The 21,335-nt window shown below is 33.5% G+C and overlaps 3 protein-coding genes and 1 pseudogene across 5 annotated transcripts; all 4 read right to left on the reverse strand.

The window, feature by feature from the left end:
* Positions 1 to 4,162: 4,162 nt before the first annotated feature.
* LOC120150555 lies at positions 4,163 to 4,765 on the reverse strand. Its single transcript, XM_039163228.1, has one exon. It carries the CDS (start codon positions 4,763 to 4,765, stop codon positions 4,163 to 4,165), a length of 603 nt encoding a protein of 200 aa, XP_039019159.1.
* A 4,007-nt stretch (positions 4,766 to 8,772) lies between these two features.
* LOC120150657 (pentatricopeptide repeat-containing protein At5g01110) lies at positions 8,773 to 11,973 on the reverse strand. Of its 3 annotated transcripts, none has more exons than XM_039163299.1 (2): positions 9,569 to 11,973; positions 8,773 to 8,903 (listed from the first exon to the last, which is right to left on the reverse strand). In XM_039163299.1, the coding sequence occupies exon 1, from the start codon at positions 11,762 to 11,764 to the stop codon at positions 9,626 to 9,628; it is 2,139 nt and encodes a 712-aa protein (XP_039019230.1). In that variant the 5' UTR covers positions 11,765 to 11,973; the 3' UTR covers positions 8,773 to 8,903; positions 9,569 to 9,625. The 3 variants fall into 3 exon arrangements, with proteins under 3 accessions (XP_039019230.1, XP_039019229.1, XP_039019231.1); XM_039163298.1 differs by having other exon boundaries at positions 8,902 to 9,208; positions 9,569 to 11,972; XM_039163300.1 differs by lacking the exon at positions 8,773 to 8,903 and adding an exon at positions 9,262 to 9,435.
* A 3,272-nt stretch (positions 11,974 to 15,245) lies between these two features.
* Positions 15,246 to 15,695, reverse strand: LOC120150556 (serine/arginine-rich splicing factor SC35-like). Its single transcript, XM_039163229.1, has one exon. It carries the CDS (start codon positions 15,693 to 15,695, stop codon positions 15,246 to 15,248), a length of 450 nt encoding a protein of 149 aa, XP_039019160.1.
* Positions 15,696 to 15,833: 138 nt separating this feature from the next.
* Positions 15,834 to 16,797, reverse strand: LOC120150399 (annotated as a pseudogene).
* Positions 16,798 to 21,335: the final 4,538 nt, after the last annotated feature.

Genomic DNA, 21,335 nt, shown 5'->3' on the forward strand with positions numbered 1-21,335 from the left:
CTTTTCTAATGACGTGTGTTTCAATGACAAACAATATAAGTCATACATGCGTGTCATAAATTTATGACACACAAATGTATGTCATCTTCATTTATGACGGGAGCTTCAATGACGCTCAATGCACGTCATAAATGTGTGTTATAAATGCGTGTCATAAATGCGCGTCATAAATACGCGTCATAGATTTATGACACACAATTGCATGTCATCTGAGATTTATGTCGGTAGCTTCAATGACGCGCATTTGTGTGTCATTTGCACCCATAAATGACGCGCAGTAAGCGTCATTAAAGGAGTTTTTTCTAGTAGTGGCTTCAACTCCCCAACATTCAAACATTGAGCTTACACTATTACCCTATTTTTATGATATTTTATTACTTTAAAAAATAATTATCTTTTAAAATTTAAGTCGAAACTTATTTCCATTTATTTTACTAAAACTAGACTTACACTCGATTTCAAAAATATAAAGCTTACTCCCCAACTCATCTGATCTAATGTTTATTAGAGAACGAATTACCATCGATTTTTTCTATATTGTAAGTAATTGTACTATCAATATAATCAAGAAAGAAAATAAGATTTTTGCAAAGGCGAATTTAAAAAAATTTAAACTATTATTTTTATTCTGTTTTGATATTTATTTTCTCAAAAAATATTTAACATTTAATTTAGATTTCAATTGATATCCCATCATAAAAAATTAGAAGGCATCGATGACATGATTTTTTTTTAAATTCCACTTGTGTTTTCATTATCCATGTCACCATTATACGTAAAACTATGTCTCTCTTCTTCTTTTCTTCTTCTTCTCCGCCTCTTTCATCGTCTTTAGCTTTGATTTCTAGTGGCGCGTCAAATCCTCGAGATGCAGAGAGATTTAAATAGTGGTTACAGTATTGTCCGATATAATTATTGCGTAACCGCGATACTTACAATTATAGCAATAGGTCATGTTATGTATACAATCGCGATAAATACAATATAACCGAAAGTACGACCGTAACCGTAATTTAAATCTCAATAAATGCATATTCATTTTTTTTGGATAAGTTCTTAACTATAGTTTAATATATTAATGGAATGAGAAAAAAATAAAATTTATGTATAGTAAATGGAGATGGTGGGTATTATAGAGAGAAAGAGATAGATGATGGGTATTTTCACGTCCGGCCCCTTAATATTCCCACCTGTCAATGGATGCATTATACATAGCTAGTCCATATCCATCATATCTTTTGTCTTCAACAAACTCCAGTTTTCATAATCCGCCATTGTTATCGCATACAACATAAACCTACGATAGTGGCGTCAATACCCTTAAGCAATCGACTATAATCATGATCATGTGCGTGAATGCAGAGCAGAAGACCGAGTATAGTTTGCGTAAGCGCAAGTGGTAGCACGCGAGAGGTCAGAATCAAAGCACGCTTTGCTGTGTCATTGACATTATTGGTCAGTCATTTTCACGATTCACGAGCACTCTTAACACCAACAGTAAAAAAGAAAAAAAGCATTTGAATTGAGATTTTCCTTTTGCAGGGTTTAACCCAATAAATATCGGTTATGCCATTTACTAGCTCTAGCTGGCGTGGCCTGGCCTACTCTCTTTAACTTCATCTTCGTCCTTGGTCAAAAGAACCAGGCAGTGAGATATTAATAGCCGCCTGACTTGTCTTGACAGGGTATGTTTTGTCATGCTCATGCATGCATTGTGGGTCTAAGGGTTGCAGCAAAACTGAAATGAAAACCATACGTCGAGAATCGGAATACTTATATGGGTAAACTAAACATTTATTAATTAAACTATTATTTTTATTCTGTTTTAATATCTAATCTTTATTTTTTTTAAATTATACATAACATTTAGTTTATATTTTAATTTGATACCTCATAGTTAAAAATTTAACGATGATATTGACGAGTCATCAGAAGGTAATGTTATATCATCATTGAAAAAATAAAACATATCACATCAACGATTCTACCAATTTTTTAACGACGAGTACCAAATAAAAAAACTTAAACTAAACATTAGATATAATTTTTAAAAAAATAAAATAAAAAATAATAATTTAAATAATAAACGTGTAAATTATTTATTTATTTTATTGAATTCGTCAAACTTTTTTTATGGCTTACTGAAAAATCTTCCACCCCATAACATGGTACCCGCATAGGATTAGAGTGGGATGTTGATTAGATCTTAAAAAGAAAAGGCTATTAGTGATTGGGATTAAAAAGAAAAGGCTATTAGTGATTGGGATAAGAGGAACCTTATTGGTTGGATTAATGTCTTTTAGTACTTTGCTGATTATATATATGGGCAGTAGGCAGAAAATGCCCAGATAAGGCATTAAAAAAACAAATTTTCAAGTGTATTGTAATTTTTTTTACTATTATGAAAAGTTTTCGATTAAGGATTTTTTTACAGTAACCGGAGAAATGGTCAGAGGATCTGACATCTTTTGAGAAGACAATTGTATAACGCAATATTTTTTAATCTACATGCATGTACGATATGCTGTTAAATATCAATAACTCATTCAATATATAAAAAATGGGTAGTTAAATAGAAAAATGAGAACATTTATCCCACACTCAACAATAGTTTGAATTAAATCTACTAGCCCAGCGTGTGATTCGTGGTTAGAGGAATCAGGAGAGATATAAACGTGGTACTAAGCCATTATCTGCGTGTGTACATTACATTCTTTAAACAAATTAAAAATTTCAAAGTCAGTAGCCAACAATGCCATCAAAACAGATGGATCCTGGATTTCTTTTTTGGAATAGGTATGATTTTATGTTATAAAAAATATACTTATAATATTTTAAATAAAAAATATTTTAGGGACCGAAATCAATTTCAATTAAAATTTCTAAAGTGTATGAAAATTTAAAATTTACAAAGCAACGATCACCTTTAATCACCCCTTCAATCCATCGATCGTTAATTGAACCATATCCTATATGATGAATAATGATTATCAGTTTGAAACATATTTATTTATGAAATTTTTAGAGATAATATATTATTATACAATGTAAAACTCTTATAGTTTTACACGTGTTTATAACTGTTGAATAGGTAAAAATATATGGTTGAAATTAATAGTAGGAAATGAGAAGATATTTACAGAAAAAAGAAAAATGAAATTAATCTCAGTTATTTAATTTTTTCTCATCTAACAGTCCTAAATTTGTATACAATTATAAGAATATAGACCATACTCCAATTTTCTATATTGCTACAATAAATGAACAACTTTGCGCAAATCAATCACAACTTTCGCATGCTTGATTTGTTTGCTTCCTTAATTAATTAATTAAGGTGCAGCCGACCCACTTGCCTTAGTTAATTAATTGATTAGGTTCACACGTATACATAATAGCTACTTTGAATGAAAGAGTAGCACACAATTCTGTTTTTTTTTTTTTGAAATTAGCCTACTTGGTTAATATGTGTTTCCTCTACAATGCTTCTTGTTTGGATTTCATTACTATCTTTATATTTGTATATTTCCAACATACAATTTTTTATATATATTCCCAGTTGAAGATGATTGGTGAGGCATTTTAATATTTCAATCTTCATCTACCATTATTCGGATTTTTAATTTGAAATCCACAAGTGCATTAATAGGAGATATATATGCAAATTATTATATAAAATTTAATGAAAAATATATCAATCTCAACTCATTTTGAGGAATTAAAAAGATTGTAACGAATAAATTAGTCTCATTTGATAGAAACAGAAAGCTTTTATGAAGGTTTTGATGTTAACCGTCATTCTAAAAGGAAAGTTTAGTTTATTTTTTTCATATTTTTGGATTTAATATTTTTACTTTTTGTATGAATTTTTTTTTATTGTCCTCGTCTCTTTTGCGTGCATTGTAATTCTAATTCATTCTTTTGTTTTTATTAGAAAAATATAGTTGTATATTATTCTATTAATTTTTTGAGAGAGCACAATTCTTCTCATCCAACAAATGGCTTCGTCCATTCGAGTAGTTTCAGTAACATTTCTTTGTATTAACAGTTAAAAGGTCACAAATTAAGCTTTCAAACAAAATCAAAAGCTACAACAATGGTGGAGTCCATGACATGAAAAAGCAAACATCTATAACTACGTGCATAGTGAAATTGTTTGAATAAATTAGTATATTTGCGTCTCCTTTTGTTTCCACTCCAATCCTATGAACCTGCATGGCGAAAACCTAATCTTGTACTCCGAAATCGTCTGGAGTTTAGGCGACCAAACTTGTTCTTTAGACCCAACAAGCATCTCGTAATGCTTCTTCAACTCCGGTGTGCTGCAAAGGAAGCTATTCCCTTCCCCTTCCTCTTTGATTCCATTCATCAACCTTGTTATAAACTCAGGCAAAACCTTGATCAATACCCTACCATCCGTTCCTTTGACGTACTCGAAAGGGCACTTCCCGAATTGGATCGGACAGGCTTTGGGTTTAGGGTTTAAGGCCGCGAGAGAAGACGCGGACAACACATTGCATGAAAATTGGTCAAGGGGGAGAACAAAGTAAGTTTGCCCGGGCACGAGGTCGTCGTCGATGGACAAAACCGGCAGCGGGTGACCGATAAAGAAAGAGTCTGCATGGCAAACCATCTTGTCCGGGAACTCAAACATGACCTCGCCGGCTATGTGTTTTCCGGTGAGGGTTCTCGTGTTTCCTCCCCCGAAGATGAGCTTCACTGAAGACCTTGGATTAGGATGAAAGCATGGAGATAATGAATTGCCCATAGAAACAAAAGAGATGATATACAAGAGAAAACAAACAAGAGGAAAGGGTTGTGTTTATATACAAGTGGAAGGATTTGTCTTTGATAAAGTCAATTTTTGTTTGTTTTTTCGTGTAGAGTTTGATGAGGTCGGTGGTCAGCAATGGCGGATTTTGAATAACACTTCATGTATGTCTCAATATCAAGTGGATGAAATTAAAAAAAACATTTATGACTAATCCAAATGTCAACTGTAACTTGATTACCTTTTCAAATATATTAATTGTTAAAGTATATATGCAATAAAGTGTATGGAAAAATATGTTTTAGACAAATGCAAAAGCTATTTTTTATTAGTGAAACTTACATATGTATAACAATGTTTATACAAACTACTTTTCTTTAATAGATGTGTTGCACATGTATATATACGTTTGTTTTTTTATTTAGTAATTTAAATATAAAAATATTATAAGAAATAAATAATTTCATATCTTGGGTAATTAATGTAGTTCAAACATAAAATCAATATCTGAGTAATCTTAGGATGCAACTACTCCTTCAAGATATCGTCGTTGTCAAGCCCAAAACCTCTAACAAAGTCCCTTGACAATTGTCCGTCTAACCATGGCCTACAAAGGTAGTTGTGAAAGGAAAGTAGAGTGTATTCCTCCTCCACTATCTTCTCCATTATGCGTGCTACAGGACTATATATTCCTATAATCTTGAACACCCAAAGGTCACTCGTACTCGATCATAACATCTTCGACCTTGAACCCATTAGGGTTATTCCTCCTAAGACTGAACTTAAAAATATTTCGAATGGAAATCTCCTCTGAAACTACTAGCCACCTACCTTGCTTCAATAAAGCAAACTACTTTGTCTCATTCACTCCCAATTGTAGGATATCAGTCCTCGTCATCTAATCGGGTGTACTCCATAACAAAGGAAAACTAAATTCTCTCGGTAGCTTATGGATCACCTTAATAAATGTAGAGTGGTTCAAGCTTAGTTTTTACTTGCTACTCCAGTCTATAATTGACTCACTAATCTCGAATCTTTTTCCATGTCTCCACATAAAACTTATAAGGCCCCCCCACAAATCCTCTGAGGTACTTCGCTCATAGTAAAATGATTCTACAACACAATCACATATGGCACCCGCTTCCTCCATCAATAGAAGATAACTGATAAAAATCCACCAAGATACTCTGATCAATTGACTCAGAACCATCTCGTAGGAGTTCAACAAATCCTTCAAAAAGGTGAGTCAGGAGATGGAACCAATCTGCAAAATGAACAGAGCAGATAAAACCATTTTCGTTCATCGTTTGAAACTTCATTGCAATCACATAGGCAACACGAATTTGAAGGGATGTCAAATTCATTCAAAGTTTTCCCACAGTAAATCATGACTTAATATATTCCTGACCTCATTCTGTCTAGTCTTATCCGAAAAAACCACCTTCTACCAAGGACAATTAGTTTAACTCTACCTTCTTTCCCAACTTCTTCACTGCTTTTGTGACGCTCTTATTCATCGTTACAACAAAAACAAAAGCAATATATATATATAGATATTACGAAGAAGCAAACACAAAAGAAAAGAGAGTTATGGATTTCACACTGACTTTTCTTTAAATAGTAGGAGAACACAATATCTTTCAAACAATCGAAATACTACACCTTCGAACTACACCAGTCACAAGAGTGACACATGTAGAAGTTTCCACCTGATAAAAGGTATTCATCAAGACCGTTTTAAAAAGTGACTCACTAGGTGCAATAAATACTATGACACAAAAGTCTTAGGTCAAGTCAATTTATGGCATTTCCTCGACTAAGGGGGACAAGGGTTCTACCTCCTAATATCCTCCATAAGGTGTCTTTGTCACTGCTCCTTCGCCTATCGAAACCTCTAGAAGAATTTCTTCACTGATCCAATCCTTCGGAGACTCATCAAATTAGTCGCAATCTTTTAACATGACATTCGATCGATAGTCTCATGTGATCTGTCAAAGTCAAATCTACTGGCCATATTCATATGCCATGTTAACCTAGAATAATCATCATGACTCTAGGCTTGATCAAACACCAAGGGTCATTATAAAATCAATCATGCAAGACTAGGGGGACATTCTCTCTCTCTGAATCTCATATCATCCATGATCTTGAGTTCATCATTCTCCTAAAAATTATTGACTACGATTCTCTGTCCAAATTAAAAGAGGTGAATTGCCTACAACTATCACAACCCTAATATTATCCTCAACAATAATAATAACAAATACAACACCCTAAACTCAAACAAATAGTTGTAATTCTAAACTATCACTAAAACAATAATAATCATAACTAATGATATATCAAGTGCAAACTAACTAAAAGGGACAAATAGGAATTTAAAACAACTGGGAATAAGAGATAAATTTACACACGGGGCTTATACATATTAATTTAACACCTATGATAATTGAATCCTTCATACCTATATAACTTTAAGCCACGTGACGAACTCAAACTGCATATGCGGCAGCGGATAGTCGTCCAATTGACAGTGTCTTAACGAGTAGTTAAATAATCTATAACTTTGATTGTTCAAATGTATATTATATTTTTCCAAAATATAATATAACATGATATAATTTAAATAAATAGGGGTTAGTTCAGGTGGTAAGTAGTTTAATATCGTTTAAGTAAGGTCTCGAGTTCAAATCCTTGTGTATGCAGAAAATCTATGTTGGAAGATTCACCCACCAAAACTAGATGTGCGACGCATGTTAATTAAAATTGTTTATGATATATACGATTGGGATTGAAATCTTGTTGGCTTTATTCAAAATTAGGAAAATAAAATCTATATTTTAAAAAAGAACTGTTCAGATTTTAGTACTTTCAATCATTGATTTTTAAATTTTTATGTGAAAAATTAATTAGTGTGCACAAATAGCACGTTTGTATATTGTTTTTCCTTGAGAATTTGTGAAAAACGATTAACATTAAGGACTGTTTAATCATACACCATCCTAAATAATGTAAGATTTTAAAATGAGTTTAATTTATTTGATTTCAATTGTGATTTTGCAAGTTTAAGGTAACATTTTGAATATATTTTATCACCAACTATCCTAAATAAATTTTATTTTTATCATTATGCCAAGTAAAATTTTGACTCTACTTTTAATTCAAAAGTTACACCAAAACTAAAAATATATATTTAAATAAAAAGATTTGCATGATATTTTAACCAATCACTATCAAAATAATTTACTCTTTTCTCTTCCATCGGAATTCACCTAATGACGAGTATAGCAATTGATGGTGTTATTTTCAAATTAAAATAAATGGACATATCATACCAAAACTTATCCACTAATTACTGCTACCATATATTAAAATTATTTATTTTTTATTCAAAAGTTTTAATGCTTAAAAAAATAAAAATAGTATTACTTATCCACTAATTACTGCTACCATATATTAAAATTATTTATTTTTTATTCAAAAGTTTTAATGCTTAAAAAAATAAAAATAGTATTACATATATACTGTACAAATATAATAACATAATATTATGTGTATCAAATTTTTTTTACTTTTAAAATATTTTTTCACCCACAAATTCTAATTTTCTTTTAAAGAATACTAAATTTTGTGGAATTGAGTAATACAAGACAAAAAAGCTCACGAGGAACTAAAAAAATAATATACTATTAAATTTTTAAATTGAATTATTAGTAATATTAACATCTATATGTTATTTTCTTTTAAAAAAACAATATAAGACTTTCATGTACTTAAGGTTCAAGTTTGAATTTGAGTTCGAGTATGAACCAAACTTGAGTTTGAGCTTCAGTCGAGCTATGTCTAAGAATGTTTCGAGTTCAAGTTTTTTTGAGCTCAAGTCGAGCTTCATTTTTTGATCTTGAGTCAAACTTGAAAATGTTAAGCTCATGAGTTTTCGAGTCGAGTCGAGCTCAATGTTAAACTTTTCAAGTCGAGTGAAGCTCAACAATACTAGTACTCAACTCGTTTATAACCTTAATTGCGAGTGTAGGCATAAAATTACATATTAAAAAAAGTAGTATTTCCTCCCTTTTGGGATTAGCTCAGCTAACAACAGTACCACAACATCAGCAGGCAGAATAAAAGAAAGAGGCTGCAAAACAAAGTAAAACGAGGAGCATGAAAAAGAATTCAACAGAGCAGGCACATAAGAAGTAACAAGTTGCAAAGAATGAAGAAAATGAAACCCAAATCAACTAAACAAGGACCTCTTCCTCCTGCTTCTTAACTATTCATCTCTGAGACTATTATTCCAAAAGATGGTTAAGTGTTCATAAAATTATGTACAGCCATGACACAAACTCTTTACTTTCAGAACGAATGTCAATAGACAGCAGAGCTGAAAAAGAATTAAAGGCATGAAGAGGCTCACTTCCTTGTTCTAATGTCTCCTGCATGCAGGGATGGACCGAGGGGGAGCTAGCGGGGGCGAATAGCATAAAATCCTACGCCCGTCCCTGCCTGCTACATAAATACATTCACTACACTATCTCAATTCTCAAACTCCCACATGAATAAAATAAGCATCAACCCTACTATATTTGCTTCGCTGCATTCTTAACCACTTCTGATTGACGCTTAGACCGTAGACTTTAAAATCATCAATGACAGAGCTGCTTATCGACCTATAAATATATATGTGACAACAGGAAAACTAAACCTTGGTATATATTTAGCATTGAACAAAACCAAACCAGCACATCAAGACATCTGCAACCAAATATCACTAGAGAATCATGTGAAGACAAGAAGACTGACCTTTGATATAGATTTGGCACAGAACAAATTCATCAAGAGATCTGCAACTAAGGGTGCTTAAAATTTATCATCGGGCACAAATCCCATTCGCAACATTTCATCATGAAACCGAAATGCCTCCTTTAAGTTGTCCTGGGTAACATGTCCATTTATGAGTGATGTATATGTAGACCTATCTGGATCTATGCCTTTCTCTATCATCTTCCTTAATACCATTTCAGCTTCTTGCATTCTACCCTCTCTACAAAACCCATTGAGGATTACATTGTATGTAATAACATCAGGCAAAAGGCCTTGATTCTCCATCTTGTTAATCCAGACAAAAGCTTTGTACATATTCTCTTCTTTGACAAATCCATTAATAAGGGTGTTATATGTGATGCCATCTGGAAGAATTCCTTCTGAATTCATTTTCGATAGAAATTCATCAGCTCTTGATGTATCACCTGATCGACAATAGCCCTTTATGATACTATTACAAATCACAAGAGTGGGCTTAATACCCTTCCCTACCATTTCATCCCACAAGCTGAATGCCACCGAAACATGACCTTTGCTGCAAAACGCATTTATCAAAATTCCATATGAGATGTGATTAGGAAGAATCTTTCTAGAAATCATACCATCCCAGAGCTCCTTGGCTTTCTCAATTTCACCTACCTTGCAAAACCCATCAATCAAGGTGTTGTATGCAACAATGTCGGGTTTAATATTCCTTTGAGTCATTGCATCAAACAACTTTAAAGCTTTATTCATATTTCCATCCTTACAATGTCCATGAATGAGTGTTGTGAAAGTACAAAAATCAGGAAAAACACCCCTTTCTGTCATCTCGTGCAATAGATTGTCTGCTTCAGTGAGCATCTTATACTTGCACAGCCCATTCAAAATGGTATTATAGGTAACAACATCCATATTACATCCCTTCTCTAGCATTTCATCCCTGATCTTCAAAGCCTCTGACATGAGACCGTTTCTGCAGTACCCATTTATAAGAATAGTATAAATTACATTATCTGGAACCAAGCCAGCTCGCTTCATATTATTAAAATACACTAACGCCTTATCAAGATGTCCATTTCTACAAACTACCCCAATAAGCGAACTAAAGCTGACCAAATCTGGAATAACACCTCGATGCAACATTTCATTGAAAATGTCTTCAGCTTCTGAAATTTTATTCTTCCTACAACTCTCGACAAGCAATGTATTATAGGTAGTAGTATCAGGATTCAACCCTCTATGTACCATCTCATCTAAAATAAATTTTGCTCTTTCAAGATCCCCCGTCTTACACAAGCCATACATGATCGAATTATAAGTAAAAAGACCTGGTTTCAACCCTTTATTTGACATAGAATTCATCAACTCAAAAGCTTCTTCCAAATGCCCTTCACGGCAATATGCATTAATAATTGTATTGTATGTCACAATATCAGAATGAACACCCTTCTCTTTCATTTCGGATAAAAATGATTTAACACTACTGATCTTGCTGTCTTTACACAAAGCATTAACCATAATATTTAGTGTATAAACATTTAACTCGACCCCAGCTCTAACAACTTCGGTATACACTTGCCAAGCCAAATCAACCCATCCAATCTTCACTAACCCACCAAGAAGACTATTACAAGCATTAATGGAAACACAAAAACCTTTTCTTCTCAAAATCATAAATGCCTCTGATCCTTCTCTTAACTTTCTAGCTTGCACATAACTCCTAATTAACAAATCAAAAGCTGAATCATTAGACCCGAAATTCCCACATGTTGAAACCAAAGACTCCACAATTTCAACACGTGAAACACCACTTTTCCTAACCATCCTAAGAACCAAAGCCTGTGCATCTGATGACCTTCTACATCTCACAAGAACGTTAATCATTGCACTTAAGGACATGTTAGAATGCTTAAAGTTTGAGCAATTAAGCACAATGAAATAAACAAATCTTTGACCCAATTGCAAATTCTGGCGGCAATGCCAAAGAACCTCAACTACGATTGACGCGTTTAATTGAAATCGATAATTACGCAAAGAGTTCGGATTACCTAGCTTTAAACTGAACAGAATCTTCTCCACAATGAACGAATCCGGTGCTCCATCTGATGGGGTTTCTAGCGTTTGAAAAAATCTAAGATATTTCCCGGAAGGTAGAGTTTTGAGAGGGAGATTTCGAAAGAGTAGCCGCGACATGAGTGATTTCGCATAGGTTTCAAACCTTCTGTATCAATTTTGCAAGCTGTTCAATCTGCCATTGCGTAAATAACGACCGGAGAAGTTCACCGACGCCAATTCAGCAAAAGCGACGCCCCAAAAGAACTTTTCTTCATCACCCACAAATTGTTTCTTCAATCAGTATAACTTTCCCCATAATTCAAACACTACAGTATTATAAAAAAATGAAGAAACTATGTAGTACCCTAGAAGAAGAATCGTTGATTGACTTAGAATTACCTAAAAAGTTGAGAATAAAATTAAATTGAAACGAGGAAGCTGAGTGGAGATTAAATATGAAAATTCAAGCAGAATAAAAAAAGGAAACAGAAGCTGAAGTAAAATATCTGAACTCGAATATGGAAGCGGCCCTAGAGATGTCAGCTTAACTTAGGTAATAGTCTTAGTCTAGGGTTCAATAAAGTTTGAGTAAATTTTTCTTTTACATTAAAGTTTTAAAAAGTTAAAAAATTATCGTTTTATACTAAATTGATCACTAATCGTAATAAATTTGAGTAAGTATTCATTTTTCTATTAAGTTTTCAAAAGTTACTGAATGAGTACTAATATTATCATTTTGTATAAATTGGGTACTCATCACAGTAAATTTAAGTAAATATTCATTTTTTCATTAAAATTTCAAAAGTTACTAAATGAGTACAATATTGTCGTTTTATATCAATCACAAAAAATTAATGTGACACGTTTATTTAATTTATCTAACTCCGTTTAATCACATCGGGTCAAAATTGACTAGCTATTTGACTAAAACAATAAGAAGATCATTTTTAATGAAGATTTTAATTTATAAATGTTAATTTCAATAGGGAGCAATTTGAAGAACTGGTGCTTTGTTACAGACTTATTTGTAATCTTTCACTGTCGCTAACTGTTCGAAGAATTAAAATATCATTAAACTTTGAGTTCAATATAAATAATGACTTGTACGATTTAATTTATTTCAATGATTAAAAGAATAATTATTATTTTTAAAGGTCATATATTTAAATACCAACGATTCAGGTGATTGTCACCTTAGTTTAATATATATATATATATATAAAATTACTTATGCTTGAACCTTGTTCAATGCCAATGTTGGTGTTTTGTTACTTTGTTAATCTATTTTATTGATATGTTTTTAATGGTAAAATATACATTGAAGTAGTTTCATGTTTTTCAATTAAATATTATAATTTTACATTTATATTAAATAAATTAAACAAAATAGTACAACATTCTCATAGTAATATTATATTCGAATAATTTTATTTTCAAAGGTAAAAATATATTTCATGAATTAAACACTCCAAGATAATTATAGATAGAGGCATGTCTGTCCATGTACAAGCGTAGCCTGTGATACATCACAAGACCCCAAAAGTTACAAATGAAGATTTTGACAATATTTTTAATCGTTTTGCATGATGAATATTGATAAAAAGACCTTATATATCTCTAATAATTTTAAATTTGACAAATTTATTTTTATTATAAAAATATTTCAAGGTCCTCATTTTAAAAAGTAACACACGACCATATTATTTGGAACGGGACTTGAGGAACAGTAGTGTCATTATTGTAATATAATGCAATACAAAAAGAGGCAAGCTTTATATAACATAAGCAAAACAAATAAGAAAAGCAAGCATGGATCCCGTTGGAGTAGGCTTAGGAAGCATAGACAGTTGGCTCGAGGCGTGGGCGAAGCAATACAGAAAGAGGCACCGCTGTAAAGCAAGTCCAAAAGCCTCGTCCATGTTTAATTCCCCAGTTCCTGGAGGAACCATCCAGTCGAAAGAGTGTACCAACGTGCCTAAAATGTAAACCAACACGATCCGACTTATAGAAAAGCTCCTTAATCAGCGGAAGGATGAAAAGAGTGCCTTAGGATTTCATTAAACATAAGAAAACCAATATACAACCAGAGATCGACCCCCTACATAAAACAAAACACCATAAAACAACCGAAAACACCCCCACAGCAGCAACGGTAGCTCGACCTAATCCAACATATCAACCACAACAGCCTCTAAAGGACTGACCCGACTAAAAGCCTAACTCTAGGCTCGGAGGGCACCAGAAAACAAAACTCCTAAAATAAAGACCAAAAAGGACAGCTGACTCAAACCAAAGAAGCCAAAATAAAACACAACATCCAGGAGCTTCCACATGAAGAGGGCAGAAAACCGAGCTGTAGACTCTGGCTCCAAAGCTGGAAAAACGGAATCATATTCTGGCTCCAAGAACAGACAACTCTCCCTCACATTGAACCATCTTCTGCTTCTAGGTTCGGCAGTAACTAGCCTGTAATTGGGGACCCGACTCTTTCTCTTCAAAGGATTGGAAAGAGTTCAATATCCCCTCTATTACTCTAAGACTCTATTCCAAATCCTTACCTATAAACCAATTTAGCTCTACCATCCAACCTGTCAACCACATCCCCATCTTGATAGGCATCCCCATCCTGCTGGGCCTCCACACCCTTGGAACTACTAATAGCACGCTTTTTGATAATGTTAATCACGTTCTGTATCACCTTTGCCTTTGACTGGCCATCCAAATTGGATGAATCAAAAAAATCCATTATTCCCTCTATATCACGTGCAGACTTACAACTTTCACTACTTTCAAAAACTGACTCTCTCACCGCGTGTTCCAACACAATCTCGTGCTCCACCACATCCTCGAATTCCGATGGAATCATCCCCATACCAGCAACATTATTCCTTAAACCCATAATATAATCCTCTCCTATGTTCCTCTCCACTACTTCCCCACCCGACAAGATGCAGCCACTAAAACTTTCCCCCATACAACATAATATACTTTCATCGTCCACAGAACATCGCTCAGAAAACTTCTCCACTGAAGAGTCCACTTTTCTACCAGCTCCCTCAAGACAGACCTCCACCACGGGAGAAAAAACTGGCGATACACCGACGAGCTCCCCCACCAAAGATAACGGAGAGGCAACTGCCTCATCCATCAAAAACGAGTTTGCCCAGACCGAATCAGGACTGAAACAAGGCTCAAACTCAGAAATAAAAACTGTAAATAACAAATCCCCAGCTTTCAAAACAACGGATTCTTCCACACGTGTTTGGCAATTTGTAATAATTTGAAACAAAGCCCTGTCAAAAGAGCCTGGATTCACAGATCCTTCCTCAATGGAGATAAGTTCTCCTCATTTGTCTGCAATGCTTCTGAAGGTGGAAGGACTTCCACAAAAACGGTGGGATCCCTTTGCACGATAGCCACGCCCGGCGGCTGCTGCAATGAAAGTTCTCCGACCACACTTCTACTTTGCCAAAACATTTATTCAAAGCCCCCATCTGATTATTCAGCGTGAAATCCCTACTCTCTTCATCTTCAAAAATAATTAGAACTGCTAACCCGCTTAACCTCATAATTTTCGGGCCTAATATGCCTTCCTTGTGCATAATAGCAGCCAACTCTATCATCTTAAAGAAGTTTTGCACCACCCTACCAAGTTGCCTCTGCAAGTTAAAAGCTTGTCCTCGTCAACAGAACCCACAATAGGAGCCTCTGAATGCCCAACATCCTCCCTTTTACTCTTGATCTCGGCTGGTTTTAAACCAGAAAACTTCTTTCTCCAAAAAGCTACCCTAGGTTGAAATCTGGCCAAGAAAACTCTAACTTCATTACCACGAATCCTAGATCTGTCAACATAGTTGATAGCCTTCCTTGCGTCCTTCAAGCAGGTGAAACGAACAAAGCCAAACCTACTTCCTCCCTTGCTTTTTTTGTTAGGGATGAAAGAATCGACCACCTCTCCATATTTATCGAATAACAGCCAAAGACCCTTATGATGTAGAAGCTCTGGAATGTTGAAAATGATCACCGTAAAACAATTTTTCCCAGCAGAACTAATCACCTTACTTGCCATCATAAGACAAAAAGAGAGATCAAAGAAAGAGCTGTAAAAAAAACGCCTAAAAATCTAGAGAGAAGCAGGAGCTTCTCTCACTAGTCTAAAATATTTACCTCGCAAGCTTGTACCGAAACTCGAGGCAAGTTCAAGGAAATAAAGTTAATACTAATAAATATAAACAAATCTTAACTCTGCAGGACAAGACTTACCAAAAGAAGTGCCTTGACATTAACCAAACTAAGTTCTCCCCCATTAGAGTTGCAGTGTTAACCATAAGTATATCAAGAAAATCAGGCTTTTCCTTACGTTCACGAGTTGTTTTCGCATGCTCTTCCATCATCTTTGTCAGTAAAGCATCCCATCTTTTATGTAATTTCTTCATCTCACCTTCAATCCTTTGTAAATCCATCCATGCAATGGAAGGTATAAAGTCACCGATATTGAAGATTCCAGCAGATGTCATTAGCTCCACCACCACGTCTTTGAAATCATTCGACTCTGACCCTTTGTCTCGAAAACTCGACGACTGAGTATCACTTGCCCTATTATGTTGGCCATTGCACTCGTTAACATCTCTGGCACCACGACTGCCTCCCCATTTTGGCTAGACTCGTACAATGCTCGAACCATATGGCCTAGCTCAACAGCCCGAATTTGCGATCAATCCTCGAGGGCTTTACCACCAAGCATGTGGAGTTTGCTTAGTTTACGAAGCAATTTCCACCTGGGACCATAGTCCGCAAACACCATGTCTTGAGAGTTATAAGCTAAGTGGGTGGCACCAGCATGAGGTGGTCGGTTAGAGAAATTCAAGTCAAGGGTCTTAAGGAAAGCTCGAGCAGCGTCTGGGGTTGACGCCACCACCATGTTGCATGTGCCCATTTTGAGGTACATTACAGGTCCATATTTTTTGGCTAATTGGGCGAGTGTGACACGGGGCATGGATCCTAAGAGTGGAAGCACGCCGACAACCGGCCACCCTTTCGGACCCGGAGGAAGTGTTTGGTTCCTTTTTCCACCAAGCGAATGGATGAAATAACGTGTGATAAAGAAGAGAAAAGTCGCTGCTAGGAAATCCTGAAGGAATAATGTGTCTAGTGATGGCATGGTAAAACACCGAGAATAGCAAAATGTGCAGAGAAACGTAATAGGGTTGTTGGCACACCATAAACAAAGGCTTCGCTTTCAAATTTATACACAAAACAAATGATAATAAATTGAACTTAAAGCACGTCAATTCAACCTATTGAACGTCAAGTTAGGTTAAAGCACGTGAATTCAGCTTCGCCTACTGTCCAACGTTTTCCTTAGCAAGCAGGAGACAATATCTTAGTGTGAGCATTAAATGTCAAATGATTAAGAATTATCTTTAAAGATAATTGCCTTGTACTTACCCTAGATTAATAAAATAAAACACTTATTGACCCCTCTTATAGTTCAATACTCATTATGAATAAAATTCTTTTCTCTCTCCCTAAGTAATAAGAATTATTAAAAACAAAACAAACAAAACAAAAACCTTTTATTATTGTACCACATGTTCAGATAATTTCATTTTAGGATTTCATTTTTATAATATTTAATACTTTTACATTAAAGAGATTGTTTTAACAATTCTTGTTTAGGATAAGAAATTTTTTATTCATAATGGTTATTGAACCCAAACTTAAAGGAGATAGGATGTATCAATTGAGAGCTTTTAATCACATGTTTTAGAGATTATTGACTACATTAAAAGAGTTTAATTCACAATTATTAAAACAAATTAAATTTATTAAAAATGTTACTCTTGTAAGATAAGATAATTGAGTATTGTATAACAAACAAATTAGTACTGACAAGTACAAAATAACGAAACAGAAAAGAGAAGCATTGTAGTAATCCTCTGCTTTAGAGACATATTCATTCTAATTGATGTAATAGTAAAATGAACTATTCCTAAGGCTAACACAATGTTTCTTATTCCGTACCTCAAAAAGAAAGTTGGAATTCAATATAAAAAAAATATCTCAAAGTTTCTCAGTATCGATAGCATATAAATAATACAAATACCAACATGAACATTATTAATATTTTCGACTAAAATTGTCTATATTTCTTCATCAACATTCAATATCGTTATTGTTCTTCAAGGACCAATACCTAAGCCCCAAAAGGACCATTTTTAAACTAGAGAATCACACTAAAAACCTCTTAAACACTATACTTTAAGCCTAAATCAATTCCTAAGACTTATGGAGATTACATAAGGTCATGTAGCATCATAAAAATACATGTTACACAATCATTTCATCATTTGAGACATAAATTATGCATATCACTCAAACATGCTTCAAAATTATAATATACACAAGGCATCACATTCATGAATGTCATGTTATCACAAAGGATTATAAATAGAATATCATGATATCACAAAGAAATATAAATACACTATCTTGCTCGAATAATCCCGAAATGAAACTCTTTTACTTGGCTATCACTCATCTTCTTCTCCCTTCTAGCACTTGGATGCTCTTAAAGCTTTACACCTCTTTTAATGGAGACATGGATCTTAATTCGAAGCTATGAGGATGCATAATAACAATCTTGCCTTCATAAATCTCGAATGAAAAACCCTACTCTACAAAACGGGCTTCTTTGAACTATGCAAGTTTTGGAGAAGAAAGAAAGAAGCAAAATGAAAGGTCAAGGGAAAAATAAAAGCCTTCGACTTTTTACCTGTAATAAACCCACCTTTTGACCTTGCAAGATCCCAATAAATCAATATATTTTTCCTAAATGGTATAATTGCTCCTTTGATCATTTTTCATTTGTCTTCTAATAAAAATTCCTTTTATAACCAATTGGGCTCAAATTGTATCTAATTAGGCTTACATTCCGCCTAACCATTCTAATTACCAACTCTCCCCGGTCCATACACCTTTCGGGTCAACCCTCATTCATTGGCTCAAAAATCTGAGACGTTAAAATTTTAATTTTAAATAAATTCATTTAAAATTCAATTTTTCTAAAACTCGATTTAATTAAAATAGTTCAAAATATAAATTTAAAAATTTTCAAATTCAAAAAATTACTTTTATCACACAATTAAATATTATTTTATTTTAATAAATCATCAAACTTTACTTAAATTCAAAAATTAATCTAAAATGCGATATTTGAATTGAATATCCGAAGCCAACATGTTGAAGGGTGAGAGAAGGAAAAGTTGTAAACATCATAAATTCTAAAATACAACTTATTAATATAAGACTAAAAAAATGATAGAAATCAATTGCAACTGAAAATCTTATAAGGAGCATAACTTTTTAGTTTGGACAAAATAACATTTTATGTTAAAACCGAAAATGTTATATTCTTCGTAACATCAACTGAAAATGCTATAAATTTGTATAACTTATTCGATTATAAACTCTAAATATCCCGCAATATAACTTTTCGATTACAACCGAAAAATAATACAAATTTATATAACTTTTTAAATTTAACAATATAATAATTTTGGTTAAAATTTGATTTAGCTGCCACACAACCAGGCACATGCTATGTGTTCGACGAGGGTTTTACACAACCTTGGACATCCCGCAAACTGTATCAACGGTTTTTTCAGCACATGTACTTTTTTCTGACCCCTTATAAAATACACGTAAATGGACTGAAAACGCTGGCTGAATTGCTCTTATGGTGTTCTTGAACAAAATTTTGTCTGAATTAAGGTATCGTTGGAATTATTTCTCGAGATTAAGTGAATGTTACAGTAACCGGAGAGTCGCTGGGAACACAGTCCTCTTCCGAGGAAGACGTCGGGAACACAGTGCGTCTCCGGGGAAGATGCCGGGAACACAGTGCGTCTTCCCCTTGTTTATGCCGTTGAACAAAGTTGAAGACGCTTTGTATTCCCGATGACTTTTCGAAGGCGCACTGTGCTCCCGATGACTTTCGACGGATACTGTAGCATTCACAATAGACCATAAAATAATTACGGTAAGACCCTATTTAAACCAATAATTTTTTTCACAACACCATAGCAACAAATCAGCCGGAAAGGCTACTACTAGGTCACGAGAGGCACACCTGCACAATTATTTAGTGATCCCACAAAGGTAGTGAGCCAACGGTCTTCATAGTCTTTGAGGCATAATTATATAAAATACAATGTGTTTTAGATAATTATTATAACACTTAATGTTATTTAAGATTCTTAAACTTTATTTTCAAAAAATTATTGTATTTCTTGAATTACTTTTACAATTAATATGACTCTTAAATTTTAAAAAAAAATAATATGATCTTTTGACCAATGGTTTCCGTCATTAACTGTTACGATATTGATGTGACGGTTTCACGATGCTGATGTAATAATCCATAATGGCTGATAATGTGACATATGAGTTAAATTGATTCTTTTGGTCTAGTTAAAGAGTTAAATTGATTTTTTAAGTTTAGGAGTTTATTTTAATTTTTTAGAATAAAAATTAAAATTATTTTAAATTAAAATATAAAATATAAAAAAATTGAATTTAAAAAAATAAATATTAAAAAGTAAAATTAAAATAATAAAAAATTATATATATATATATATAGTAAGATACTAAAAATTATTAAAAACTAAAATATTAAAAATATATCATAAGCTATAAAGTGATAAATTATTAAGAGATTAAAATTTTTCAAAGAAATATATATTACATATAATATATACATGAACATATAAACATAAAAATAAATCAATCATATTCATATAGTTGAATTAATAAATATATACATGTAACATATAGAAATTTTTTTATCATACATATACACATACTAAACATTATTTCATAATCATATAGTTAAGGATGAGCACGGGTTGAATTGGTTTCCATCCAACTCGACCACACCTGAAAAATATACACTTTCCATCCAATGATGGATCCAAAATTTTTTAGGGTAGACAAATATATGTTAACAACATAAAATTTTTGAATGAAGTGGACACAAATAAAATTTCAGGGTGGGCATCATCAATAAAATAGGTAACTAATCGAAGAAAATTCAAATTTCAGGGTTGGCACGTGCCCACACTCAGCCCTCAATGGACCTGCCACTACTTCTACCCGAAATCCGACTCTAACTGAGTTTAAGGTGAATTCACCCGACTTGTAACTCAATTGCCTTTTGAGATAAAACTCGAATTCAACCTGACACGAAACAAATATATTTATAAAAACATTAATTTTATTTAATAAAATAAGGATCTAATTAAAAATAAGGGTAAAGTATATAAATAGTCCCTAAACTTTTAGGGCGCTTACATTTTGGTCACCCAACTTTTAGAATTTGCAATACAACCATCAAACTTTTAATCGTTATCAGTAAGGTCATTGTCGTACTCTCCCGTTAGGTTTTACTGACGTGACACTTAATTGTCGTTAACCCCATTCTCCTTCTCATTCTTCTCATGCTCCTCCTCATTCGCCTTTACTGAGGAGGGAAGATGACGAGGAGCTACGACCGACTGGGTTTTGTTCAGAACGATGTGATGACTTCAACGGTGGTGGCGATGTGACAAAAGGACAACCTTATCGCCCGTGAATCGATCAAAATATAAAATGGGATTTAGGGTTTTTTGACGAGATTCGAGGCCTTATCCACGGTAAATGGAGTTGAGTT

This window comes from Hibiscus syriacus, unplaced genomic scaffold, assembly GCF_006381635.1.
Source record: "Hibiscus syriacus cultivar Baekdansim isolate YM2019G1 unplaced genomic scaffold, ASM638163v2 tig00111022_pilon, whole genome shotgun sequence".
NCBI lineage: Eukaryota > Viridiplantae > Streptophyta > Magnoliopsida > Malvales > Malvaceae > Hibiscus > Hibiscus syriacus.

Excerpts from the sequence above, each read along its gene's own strand:
- LOC120150555 (XM_039163228.1), bottom strand. The coding sequence starts at position 4,765 with ATGGGCAATTCATTATCTCCATGCTTTCATCCTAATCCAAGGTCTTCA.
- LOC120150657 (XM_039163299.1), bottom strand. The coding sequence starts at position 11,764 with ATGTCGCGGCTACTCTTTCGAAATCTCCCTCTCAAAACTCTACCTTCC.
- LOC120150556 (XM_039163229.1), bottom strand. The coding sequence starts at position 15,695 with ATGGCAAGTAAGGTGATTAGTTCTGCTGGGAAAAATTGTTTTACGGTG.